General features: G+C 43.7%; 1 protein-coding gene and 1 pseudogene across 1 annotated transcript; both read left to right on the top strand.

The window, feature by feature from the left end:
- Nucleotides 1–2,427: 2,427 nt before the first annotated feature.
- On the top strand, nucleotides 2,428–2,564 carry LOC148370459 (U2 spliceosomal RNA; annotated as a pseudogene).
- A 469-nt stretch (nucleotides 2,565–3,033) lies between these two features.
- Nucleotides 3,034–12,445, top strand: LOC148370458 (zinc finger BED domain-containing protein 4). Its single transcript, XM_088332987.1, has 5 exons — nucleotides 3,034–3,479; nucleotides 6,441–6,644; nucleotides 6,928–7,187; nucleotides 8,479–8,995; nucleotides 9,951–12,445. The coding sequence occupies exons 1-5, from the start codon at nucleotides 3,330–3,332 to the stop codon at nucleotides 10,782–10,784; spliced, it is 1,965 nt and encodes a 654-aa protein (XP_088189113.1). The 5' UTR covers nucleotides 3,034–3,329; the 3' UTR covers nucleotides 10,785–12,445.
- The last annotated feature ends 236 nt before the right edge of the window (nucleotides 12,446–12,681 follow it).

Here is a 12,681-nt window from a genome sequence, read left to right as displayed (position 1 = left end):
AGATCAGCGACAGTCTCATGCTGATCCGTGACACCATTTGTTATGCAAGAGACAGAAACATGCGACTAGCGGTCCTAAACCTAGACTTTGAAAAAGCCTTTGATCGAGTCTCGCACCAATACCTCTTCAGGGTATTGCAAAAATGTGGTTTTCCCCAAAAATACATCAATTGGGTAGGACTGCTATACCGAGACATCTACAGCAAATTCATGATTAACGGGAATTTATCGGAAGCAATCGAGATCAATTGCGGTGTACGTCAAGGTTGCCCTATGTCTCCCCTTCTCTATGTTCTTTGCATTGAACCTTTGGCACAAATTTTAAGAAAAGATAGATTTGTCGAAGGCATCAATATCCCAGGAAGTGGGGGACAAATTACCAAGTGTGTTTTGTACATGGATGATTTTAATATTTTGTGTACTGACCGCGCATCTGTTGAAAGAGCCCTTGACTTGACTGACCTGTTTGGGAGGGCGTCTGGGTCAAGGCTAAATAGAGAAAAATCACAAGTGAAGTTTTATGGAATGTGGAAAGAGACAGAAAAGGCAGGACTCCCGCTGACGGTGTTAAAGACAGACCAGAAAATCCTAGGGATAAAATTCAATGCGGATGGAGGAGGCGAGACCAACTGGGATGACGTGACAAGGAAAGTTAATCAAAAACTTGTTTTTTGGTCACTAAGAAAACTGACAATAGAGGGGAAGGTCCTAATCATCAAAGCGATCATCCTCCCAATGCTTTTGTCAATCAGTTTAATTTTTATGCCTAAAAGAAACGTGCTGTTACAACTGGACCGAGCCATCTTTCGCTTTGTCTGGGGCTCAAAGTGGGAAAGGATAAAAAGAGATACAATGAAAAAGAAAAAGGAAAAAGGGGGGAAAGGAGTGCCTGACCTCCAGCTTTTCCTGGGAAGCAAATATGTCTCTCTCCACTTCCAAAACGCTGTGGGCCCACCCAACAACCCGAAAAGTCAAGCAATGACCCGTTTTTGGATGGGCTCATATTTGCGGAAGCTAAAGCTTGTACCAGACAATCGTTTGATTCCAGTTTCGTTTAACTTGCCACCAACACATCTCTTTATTCGGGATTTTTTGAAGAAGTTTGATTTGGAAACACAAGAATGTCACATTTTACAAAACCACAGGGCCCTTATTGCTATTGTCCAAGAGCGAGCTACAGTAAGCCCTGTGCGGGGGCTTGCGTTTGGCGAATCCACAACGGTTTGGAGCAACCTCAATCATCCTGCCCTCCCAAACAGACTACGAGACTTGTCATGGATGGTGGCTCATGAAGTTCTCCCAGTCAGAGCTGTAATGCACCACCGAGGAATGTCAGCGACTTCGACGTGCCCTCGACCTGGCTGTGGCGCCCAGGAGTCGGTGAGGCACCTTTTTTGTGAGTGCAGCGCTGCCAAGGTCTTGTGGACAATGGCCGAACAACTAGGAAAGTTCCCGGACTTGCCAGCAGGAGAGGTCCCTGATGCACAGTACGTGCTTTACGGGGTGAGTCGGTCGAGGAGGCATCGGAACGACTTTGCCAGGGACTGGCTCACTCTCGCCGCCATCAAGGACGCCATCTGGACCTCCAGTAACCTGCTGGTATGGAGGTGCAGGCAGATCCCCCCCGTGGCTGTGCTCCAAATGGCTGCAGATACCATACAATCTGCGAGCGGCGGGCCTAGGACGCAGCCATAAAGAAGACTCGTCTGCACCCACCCGGAGGGGGGAGCCGGAGCTACACTGTGGGAGTCCCGGCAGCAACGGCCTGGGTTGTGGAACCCAGAAGGGAGAGGACCCACGCAGAAGGGAAAGGACCCACACAGAGGACTGGAAGAATGCTGCTTGGGAGGGTGGGATGGCAGAGCTAAGCCCTTGCACAATAGTATTGCCTTTTACACGCTGGTTAACTACTGTTAAAAGAAAATAACTCTGAAATTGTTTAATTGATGTTGAAAATGTCAGGAAAAAATGTTAAAACGTCATATCGTCACGTCATATTGTCAAATATAAAAAAATTGTGAATATGCTTGATGGCTGTGTTTTGCTGCTGTTGGTGTCGGTGGATTTGTTCAGACCGAGGACAATCGACTTTGGCCTGGACGGATCTATTGACACTAACAAAGATGTTATATAATGAAATTGTGAATATGTTTGATTTTCGAGAAGGTTTGTTCAAACCTCACTTTGTGTTTGCTGTTAAAAACGTAATATTGGAATATAATATTGTGAATGTGCTTAATTGCTGTTGAGATTGTCATGATTGTTTTCTGTTTTTAGTGTCAATAAATTTGTTCAAACCAAGAACATGGAATGGTTGTTGAACTGAGTACTTAAACCATTATTGCTAGGACCTTAATTTGGCCTTGAAGGTCTTGGACTATACCGATGTTTGATGCTAGGTCCTTAGCTTGGCCTTGATGCTAGGTCCTTAGCTTGGCCTTTTGTGTACTTTCTATGAAGTCACTATCTTTGATTTTTGCATTTCGGAGATGGAATATGAGCTTGCTCTGTCCACTCCACGCATCGGCCCGGTATTGCAGTACCTCCGGGAACGGTGCATTCGCAATGATCGCAGCAAGGCTTTAGGGCTAGGACCTTAGCTTGGCTTTTTGGCTGAGAGTAAGTGTCCCGGCTCCTAGGCTTTGTAGCGTATTATGAACTGACCGATAATGGATAATGGATAATGAATAACGACGATAGATCAATAACCCTTAAAAACCCCCAAAACCCAAATGATTTTTTGGTTTGAACAAATTTATTGACACTAATAACAGAAAACAATCATGACAATCTCAACAGCAATTAAGCACATTCACAATATTATATTTCAATATGACGGATCACGTAATAAGAGTCGTAATGCTTTAGACTAGCGACGACCGGAAGTTTGCATCCTCATTCTCCGTAGAGGTGAGCGTTGAGTCCATTAATTGTCAAGTTAGACAGTTTATTCAAACACTGACCGGAAATAAAACACTTTCATTAGTGTGTACTTCCTGGTCCGAGCAAACCAACCCTCTAGTATGTCCGAAGGGCGGATGTATTTCCAAGTGTTACTTTCCTGCAGACATCCGCTGTCCCCCGTGTTTGCTTTCAGGTTTCATGATCGAGCCACATATTTTATGGGGAGTGCTTTTTGTTGTTTTATTTTTATAATCGTGCAACCGAAGTGACAGGAAGTGAACAGGTTCCCATGAAAGTCAACGAGGAAGGACTGCGACGTCGCTCTCCTCCGAATCATCACCATCCCAATAATCATCATCAAAATCGATTTTGTTGAATGTGGAGAGGGTGTGGAGGGGGGCAAACAAGACGGTGTTTTTTGCGCTAATGGCGTCCGTTTCGAAGGTTTCTATTTTGGATTACTTCAACATCGTGTTCGAGAGTGACAATGGCAAAATCGAGTCAAATTGTAAGGCGTGCGGCACCAGAATCCAAGCCAAGAGGAGCGTCACGTCCAACTTCGTCACGCATCTCAAGGTACCCCGCTCCCCCCAACCCCACCTTCGAAAAAATAATTACAGTATAAACAACAAATGCGATGGGGATGAATAATGACCGTGTCTTGTGTTGGTCAACCGGGATGCGAGGGACATCTTTCGCTCGCCACTTCGCGGGGCGCAGCCATTGTAGGAGGAGAACAATTAAATACAACTTTTAACAGGGACAGGGTTTCATATTTAGTGCCTCCTAGTGGTACAAAAAACTTTCATTTGTTAAAAAAACAACATCATTTATTTGAATGCAAGGCAAAAATAGATGAACCATCATACCAACGTTATTAAAAAAATAAGTAGAGAAATTTGTATATTTTTTACATAGTGGAATCTACACTTAAGTTACCGCCAAGTTTGCCGTTTTGTTGCTTGCTGTGGCCTTGGTTTTCTTGCGCAATGAAATGAAATGATCTGCATTTACATAGCGCTTTTCAAGTCAAGACTTCCCAAAGCGCTTTACAGTGTGCTTCACATTTCCCAATAGCGGCCGTGCAGCCACGTAAGGCGCTAACCTGCATTAATTATAATTGTAATCGTCCATCCCTTATCTGCACTGCTTACCCTCAGAAAGGTTGCGGGGGTGCTAAAGCCCATCCCAGCTATCTTTGGGCAGTGGGCAGGGGACACCCTGAACTGGTTGATAATTGTAATCAGGTAAATAAAAAAGAAAAGGGAGGTAAGAGATTTAGTAACAACACATACATTCAATTCGTGCTACAGCAAGACCAAAGGACAGGAAAGGAAATAGCTTATTCAGAACAAGGTTTGCGCTGAGGTGGAAGTGGATGGCATCAGCAGAGTGGTGGGCATGAGCAGACAGAGGGCCTGGACTAAGTGGGGGCATATAACTTGCTAGATCACCTGGACCGAACTTGAAAAGGTGCAGCCACAGCACTTCAAATTCCTTATCAGATGAATGTATGATATCCTCCCAAACCATGCCAATCTGTTCACCTGGGGCCAGATACCCTTACTTATGTGTCAGCATGGTCAAAAAAGAGGATCTTTATTACACATCCACAGCGTTTGTTCAATAGCCCTGGGAGACGGCAGGTATCTGTGGCGACCAGCAATAGCAGACACAATCTGCACTGGCAGCAACACCAGCAAGCAGCAACATCCAACCAGGACCACAGTTTTGTTTGTCCGAGCATGAGACAAACCTCAACCCTTAAGGATGACTCAGGGCGGCCTGCTCACAACTGCAAGGGACTGGCAGCTACTGGTGGACATACAGTATGTCACAAAAGTGATAACACCCCTCACATTTCTGCAGAGATTTCATCATAAAGTTTAATTGAACAACACTGAAGAAACATTAGCCATTAAAAAAGGAGTACACCCTAAAGTAAAGTATTTTTTGGGGGTGCGCCCTATAACCCGGTGCGCCCTATAGTGCGGAAAATACGGTACTTCTTTTCATTGTGTCAAAGCGATGTCTCTTCAGTGATGTTCTGTCGAACAATATAATGAAATCTCTGGAGATTTGTGAAGAACGTACTCACTTTTGTGACATACTGTAGGGAAGCAGTTGGGATATTGTCAGACATCATCGCAGCTACAACACCCCCGCCTGCCATGGTGCTGGAGCCAGCAAGCGGAAGGTGCTCCTTGAGCTGACGGTCCCCTGAAAGGACCAGGTGGATGAAACTCAGGAGAAGAAGAGGGCAAAGTAAAATCTCAAGGCTGAATGCTGGAGGAATGAATGAAGAGCCCGCTGTGAGATTATTGAGGTGGGCTGCAGGTATTTACACTGTGTCCTGGAGCTCCTTGTGACTTGTGGACTGCATAGGCGAAGAGCCATCAATGCATCCTGGGAGCACCTAAAAAAGCTGGCTCTGGTTGAGGAGGGGAAACGCGTGTTGTAGTGCTTTACCTAGACACAAGCCGGATTGATAACCCTCGGCTGGGTCGCCTGGGTGAGGGTGTCTTACTTAGACCTCTAACACCCGATGAACCCAGGAGAGACTCTTGTGATGTGACCAGGTTGCACCATAATGTGTAACTTGTAACAAAAAGTTATAACAGTAATAATTAATTTAATGATGATAATAAGAGAGAGGGAAAATATGACAAAAGAAAAAATCTATATATAAATAATAAAGCTCATTTTCTCAAGCTTCACATTTTGAAATATTTCCCTAATCTATCTGATGTGTGTTAGAGGGTATGTGCATCTACTTAAGGAGGATGGGTTTCTTTGCAAGTAGGGTGAAAAAGGAAATAATAGTTTGTGATGATTTAGATTGGTGCGGTGGTGGCTGGACTCTGAAAAGAACAATGAATTGATCTGGGTTTTTTGGGAAGTCGAGGACCTAACTTAATGTATGAACATTGAAAACCAAAAGTCATTACGTTTGGGACAAGACCAAAACATAAGCAGTTAATCGGCCGGTGACTGTTGACATCTTTTGCAAGAGTCTGGCCTGTCTGGGAAATGTTTTGCTAGTTTTGCTTTGGTGAAATGGCTTCTGTCAAAATGTATAATGCATGTCATCAAAACTGTATTGGTTTGAATGTTACCTGAATATTACCGAGGTGACTCACACTCCATTTTGTTTAACTGTTCGATGAATCTTCTCTTCAAATGTTCATGCATCATTGAGGTGCGGCCATGATATAAAAGGTCTGCTTTGCAAATTTTGCGAGTACCGGTAGTCTCTTAATTTGCCGTATCCAGGCTAAAATGCTGCCAAATTTTCAAAAATTTGTTACGTATACCTAAAGTCGATGCCGCCATTTTTGATACTGCTCGAGACAGAGACCCGTTGCTTTTGCGCATGAGCGTTTCTCAGCCGAAATTATATTCATGCAGAGATGCCTCGCTGTTGGAAAAATGTGTCTGGTGACATAAGTCAAAAATAAAATTAATTGGCGATTTTGTCTACAACTTTGATTAATTGTTCTAGCTCTAATATGGACTTCTCTTCACTCTCCTATTCAGCGCAAGCACCAGGCCATGTATGACGACTTTGTGAAAAGGAAGGACATGAAGAGAGAAGGTTTCCCCTCAGCAGCTATGCACCATTTGACGGCCAATGGCGGGAATGCCCGTTTTTCCCTACCAGTGGGTGCAGGATTGGGATTGATGGGAGCTATGGAAGGAGGTGGAGGAGTCAGCAAATTTGACAAACATGATCCACGTCAGGTATGAAGCTAGAACAACACTCAATTTTCTGTCTGTCTCAAGAATGGCATAAAAATGCTTTGACCATCCTTTGGCGTGTGGACAAGTCCAAGTATGTGGCAGATCGAGAGCATCTTCCCGTCATTTTTGATACCTTTGTGGGTCCAGAGCATTTTTTGACATGCGGACTTTTAAAGAAAGTCCACATTTAAAAAAAATATTAAAATCTGCCAAGTATCAAAACCGGAAAAAGTAAACAGCAATACAGCTAGAGATTACTGTAAGCCGCGTGTCTTTTCCACAGGTCCTGATAAGCGAAGCCATTGCTAAGATGATTGTTCGCGATCTGCAACCTGTTTCCATGGTGGACAACTGCGGCTTCAGGTTACTGCTTCAGCTCCTGGAGCCGCGCTACACTCCGGACAATCAATATTACATCCAGAACCAGCTGCTACCGGCCTACACCTACCAGGCTCAGCTTAGCATCAGACAGGCGCTAGCGTCGGCGCACGCTCTCAGCCTCAGCCTGGACGTATGGAGGGCCTCATCTGTAGCTGCATTAGGGTATGCCATGTAATTAGATGTTTCTTCACCCATTTTGCGGAACACAGTCTATAAAAATGTAAACATTTATTCGGGCTGCACGATTAAGGGAAATCTAATCAATATCGCAATGTGACACAGGGCAGTTTCATCGCAAGACACAGCGTTTAAAAAAAAAGATGTATAGTTCCAGTTTCTTATTTGAGTGTTTGGCCAACAAGAATACTCACGGTTCAGGTTTTAAAAGTGTCGGCCAATCAGAGGCATGTTTTAATGGCATTAGCCAATAAAGGCGAGGCAAAGGTTTGGAAGACGTTGTGTGCAATTTGGATTGACTGACAGCTTACCCAAGGCAGCCCTTCCACAACTGGCCACCAAAATAAATGCGACAGCCTTAAGCCTTATTATGAATGCAACCCGTGCTGTGTGTATCTATATCAGCCTACTATCAAAATGACTAAGTTTAATGCAGCGACTCCTCAGGTCTAATGTCATTACAATATTAATGATTTACAGTAGATTTCATTTATTTGATAACTTTTAGGAAATGCAATAAATAAATCCAAATTGTATGTTAATTTTGTTCGGAGGTTTCGAAAAAAAACCCAACAAAATGGAACATGCATAAAGTGCCCTTTATCTGCGCAACAAATAGAGTGCAATAAAACTTGGAATGCATTTATAAAAATAAAATGCCAGCCTTTAAAGAGGTAAAGTAAATAAAATCCCATTAATAAAGTTTAAGTTTGATTCCTGTGCAAATGTCAAACAAGTCAATGCATGGGTAAAACACAGCTGCAGCATTTCTCTCTAAAAGCAGCTATCTTCGGGCCTGAGCAACACAGCATAGATTGTACCCCCAAGGGTCATTCAAAATATATACTGACAAAAATCAGAAGTCACTTGATAAAAGTAGTCACGTTGTTACTTAAAAAAGTGCTTTTGACTGTATTGTGCTCCTACCCGTTTAGTGTGACTTCTGTGTGTGAGAGCAGTGTTAAATTGTAACTCTGCTGCATTAATAAAGAGCAGCACATAACACTCCACTCGGCTCAAACAGAAAAGTATGCATGTAATATTTATCCTACACATTTTTACAGCATTGGAAATCCTCGGTGTGTGTCATGTTTGTCCTCCTACATAAGCTATATTAGAAGAGAAATATATTTCCCTCCTCCATTTTTCTCATTTTGTAAACATTTTTGGAAAAGTGACAAGGAAGTACTGCGCAGCGCTAAAGAGCCGCGGGTCGCCGACCCGGACCTAGCCCAAAAAAACGTGTTAGTGCAATGATGCTTTTCTCTCTCCTCAGTTACCTCGGCGTTACCTGTCACTTCCTGTCACTGAAGTGGGAAATGCGTTCCGCTCTCCTGGCGTGCCTTCCCCTCACCGGGAATCGGATTCTCTCCGATTTCCGCGAAGTGTGTCGCTCACACGGCGTGTATGGAAAAGCCTTTCGCGTCGTGTCTGACCCGCTCCTGGCCATGACTGCCAAACCCTGCTGTCTACCAGAGGACGATGGCAAAACACGCAACAATGCAGGTGAAGAAAATAGTAATGGACACTCTGGAGAAGCGTATGAGGACTCGTGGGAACAGGATCTCGGTCTGAGTCGCCTGGACTGCTTCTCTCGCTCTCTCGGTCATTGCGTGAGAGAGGGGTTACGTTCCTGCACGCAGCTCGCTTCGGCGCTAGCTAAAGCTGGAAGTTTTTACAGCTACATTACAACAGTGGTTCCACCGGAGAAACTTACTCAGGTGTTTGATGGTCCTGGGATGGTGGTTGCGGCTTTAGGAAACCTTTCTCAAGACTGGGCTGTGCAACTTAAGGTAGTACACACCCATCCCTTGTGCACATGACAAATTGATAGAGAGCTACTACTAGATAAGGCAAAATACAATTTTGTACCTTTAAAATTCAAACTCAATGATCAGGTGCATTTTTAGAGCAAAACAAAGAATCTAAATATATGATCAATGTGTGCCCTTGTAGAATATTGAATCATAAATACACTACTTATGAAAGGCAATGACACATCTGACAAGTCCAACCCACAAAGCATGGTAAAAGATACAGGAGTTTAATACAAAAAAATCTCCTTGCTATCTAATTAGACTAAAAGAAACCTGTTGTGCTGATGCTGTACTATTTTAAAGTACAGTATCGGCGAGTAAGCAGACCATATGAGTTTTTTATGTAATAACATGTAACTCACATCGGTGATCTTTTTCTACACCCGGTAAAGACTGCATATAGAGTTGCACACACCTGCTGATTGTATTTATGTTTTAGCCGACAATGGGATGAGCCGTCGGGCAGGTTTTCTGCGCGGAGCGCTCGGAACTAAACTTTTATTTCTGGGCCGTGAGAGTTCAAGCAGTTTCCACTTGGGGAAAGGGTGATACTCGTCAATGTTGCATTTTACCCAGCCATCTAGTCACAATGCAGGCGGGGCGAGACAACGCGCGTTTTAGCATGGGGGGAGGGGCTGACTGAACAAATACAAACCATTGCGTTTACTATCATTTATATATTGATAAATCTAAAAAATTTCTTTATTAACTTCCCATTTGTATATATCTAAAAATATTTCTCTATTTTCCAACAATTCAAGTTTATGAGACTCTGGCAGAACCAATTAAACCCAGTGGTCTGCCAGAATCTTTCTAAGGTATAGGAAACACTGGTAGCGGCTTGTAGTCTGGAGTTTACAGTAATGGAGTAAGATTTTTGCTTTGTTCTTGCTTTACCCTCACCTAACAGCGTACCGTTTTTGGGCTGCAGGTGCTTCGTCGTCTGCTGGATTCTGCGGAGATCTTGGCAGACATGAGCGGTCCTGGGGAAACGGTGCTAGGTGCCGCAGACACGGCGTTGCTGAGGGAGCTTAACGACACTTTGGAGCCCTTCATGGAAGCTTGGGACATGGTGTGTGGAGTACATCAGGAAGACACACAAATGGACCTACAGATGGACAGACACGTTTCTATTAGTCTGGCGCTCCCGTGCGTTCTTGGCTTACGCAAGCATCTCTCTGAAACCTCAACCCCCAATTGCCCTTCGCTCGTGGCGAACCTCAGTAAGGCTGCAGAGCGCCACCTAGCCCCAATCTTAAAGGACCCGCTCTACATCACCGCCACCACACTTGACCCCCAGTTCAAGCTAACGTGGAGCAGCCATAGCGAGTGGCACAGACAGGTCGTTCTTGAAGAACTAACTAAATATTCTGAGGACTCTACCTCGGAACGTCTTCCTCACGCCTCTCCAGCACCGCCACCTTCACCCGTGTCACCGCTCGCTCGGCCCTGCAAGCTTTTCTCCTTCATCAAACAGAGACCAATGATGCAAGCCAAGAGCCTGGAGCAAGAACTTGAGATTTACTTGCGAGAAGAACCCACGGACGAAGAGGCTTTGCATTACTGGCGACGTAAAGCTGTTGACTTCCCGCACCTCGCCCAGGTGGCTAAGTGGTCGTTGACCGTGCCGGCTTGCAGCACGCTAGTAAAATGCATTTTTGAAAAGGCCGAGCATAGCCTGCGACCTGAGCGGGGGCGTGTTTTACCAAAGAACCTGGAGACACTTATCTACCTCAAAGCCAATTATAAGTTATTATGGACGTAATCTTTCTTTTTGGTGTATTATACCAAATATCACAACAGATGCTAAGTAATTAAGCAGACCCCCAGATATCGATATTCATCAAATTCCAAAATATTGGCCCGCCCGATAATCGGCCCACCTGATAATCGATTAACCTCTTGTATTGAATTAATTCTTGGCAATACACTATGTAAATCGTGGCTGCACACATTCAATAACATTTGTCACATTGCTTAGTTTGAGCTGAGAACAAAATGTACCGTAAATTCCGGACAATAGAGCGCACCTGACTATAAGCCGCACCCACCACATTTTAAGAGGAAAACCGATTTTTTACTTACACAAGCTGCACCTGTATATAAGCCGCATGCGCCCACATTTAAAAAATGTAACACAAACACAAAATTAACCCAAAACCGACTTTAAGTCCTACGATTGAAACTGAATGTCCTTCATTAAAGTACACAGTCCAAAAATCACAGCCGGCAAAATGAACGGAAAATGATCCCGGTAGTAAAGGTTTGATGCAGACCTGCAAAGTCCGGGTCCCGTTGAAAGTAATCCAAGGAAAAAAAGTGTACATTTCCAAAGGTAAGGGTGGGAAAAATATATATCCACTATTGTCCGCCGCGTCCACAAACAGGTCTCACCTTTACCCCACTTCCCGTCACCCCCTGTTTGTTCCGCCCCTTCTTTTTCATTCGCCTGTGCAAAACATATCAGAATAAGTCTCTAAAATAAATACATTACAAAAATATACAGTTGCAAATACATATTATACATGGTCACACATATTTACAAAGAAAGACGGTACATCGATAGAGTTTTCAAAGCTTTAAGAATAATAATATAACTTTCATCCCAAACGGTGCCTGTGACAGGCGGTTAATGGTAACAACACGCTAGCAACACGCTCGCAACACAGTAAACGGGTCTGGTAAAAAAAACATACCATAAAATCACCGTAAACCGTCCTCATATTCCTCCTTAAAACTGAAGCCATCAAAGTCGTCTTCCTCAGTGTCGGAAAGAAACTTTGTCATATAGGCGTCGTCCTACGCTCCCGCAGCCTCACTCGCGCTGTCGCTGAAAGTCTCATCCACTCCTGATTCTGTGCCCTCCTCTCCGTCACGCAGCAGACCGGCTTTTCGGAACCCGTTGGTGATGGTGGATTTTTTTGATGTGCCTTTCTTTTTGCATGATGAGGGTATGTTTACGCTAATTTAATTTATGCACAAGCCAAGAAGTTGCAGTCTTCCTCGGCGCATATATTCCACCGGTCTAAATCTTACCTTTTGTACTCGAGCGCCGCTGGCGGCCGTTAAAAAAATTACATAAATTGGCCGCATCACTGAATAAGCCGCAGGGTTGAACATTTGGGGAAAAAAGTAGCGGCTTATAGCCCGGAATTTACGGTATTCATTTTTTTTTTTTAATCAAAGAAGGGTTGTGTGTTACACATGAGTGTGCATTATGCACGAACAAATTCAGTACTTTGGTGTGATGTTACTTGAGCTGGTCGAGTAAAGTAACAGGTGGATGCTAAGGAGGGAAGGAGACAGTGATGGAAGATTAGAAATGAAACAAATAAGAAAATAGTTTATTGTATTATTTATGTGTAATATACATGTATATAACATTATAAGTAAAATTACATGTAAAATAAAACAAAATGTCGTATACTTTTGGTGTGATATGACCTTGATCTGGTCGAGTAGAGTAGCGGGTGGATGCAAAAGAAAGGAGTAGACAGCAACGGCAGATTAAATCTGAAACAAATTTAGGATTTTCATGCGCTTGAATGATTTTCTTGATTTAATCGTCTCCTTATTTTAAATAATAGTGAATATCTTTGATTGGTTATAGTCATGCACCTTACAATGGGTAGTGATTTGTATGCCCTCTTGGCATCTCTTTA

Source organism: Urocampus carinirostris, chromosome 3 (assembly GCF_059441175.1).
Source record: "Urocampus carinirostris isolate Australia breed hairy pipefish chromosome 3, RoL_Ucar_1.0, whole genome shotgun sequence".
Classification (NCBI taxonomy): Eukaryota; Metazoa; Chordata; class Actinopteri; order Syngnathiformes; family Syngnathidae; genus Urocampus; species Urocampus carinirostris.
Note: the sequence above shows the minus strand (reverse complement) of the source record. Positions and strands in the feature narration are given on the sequence as shown.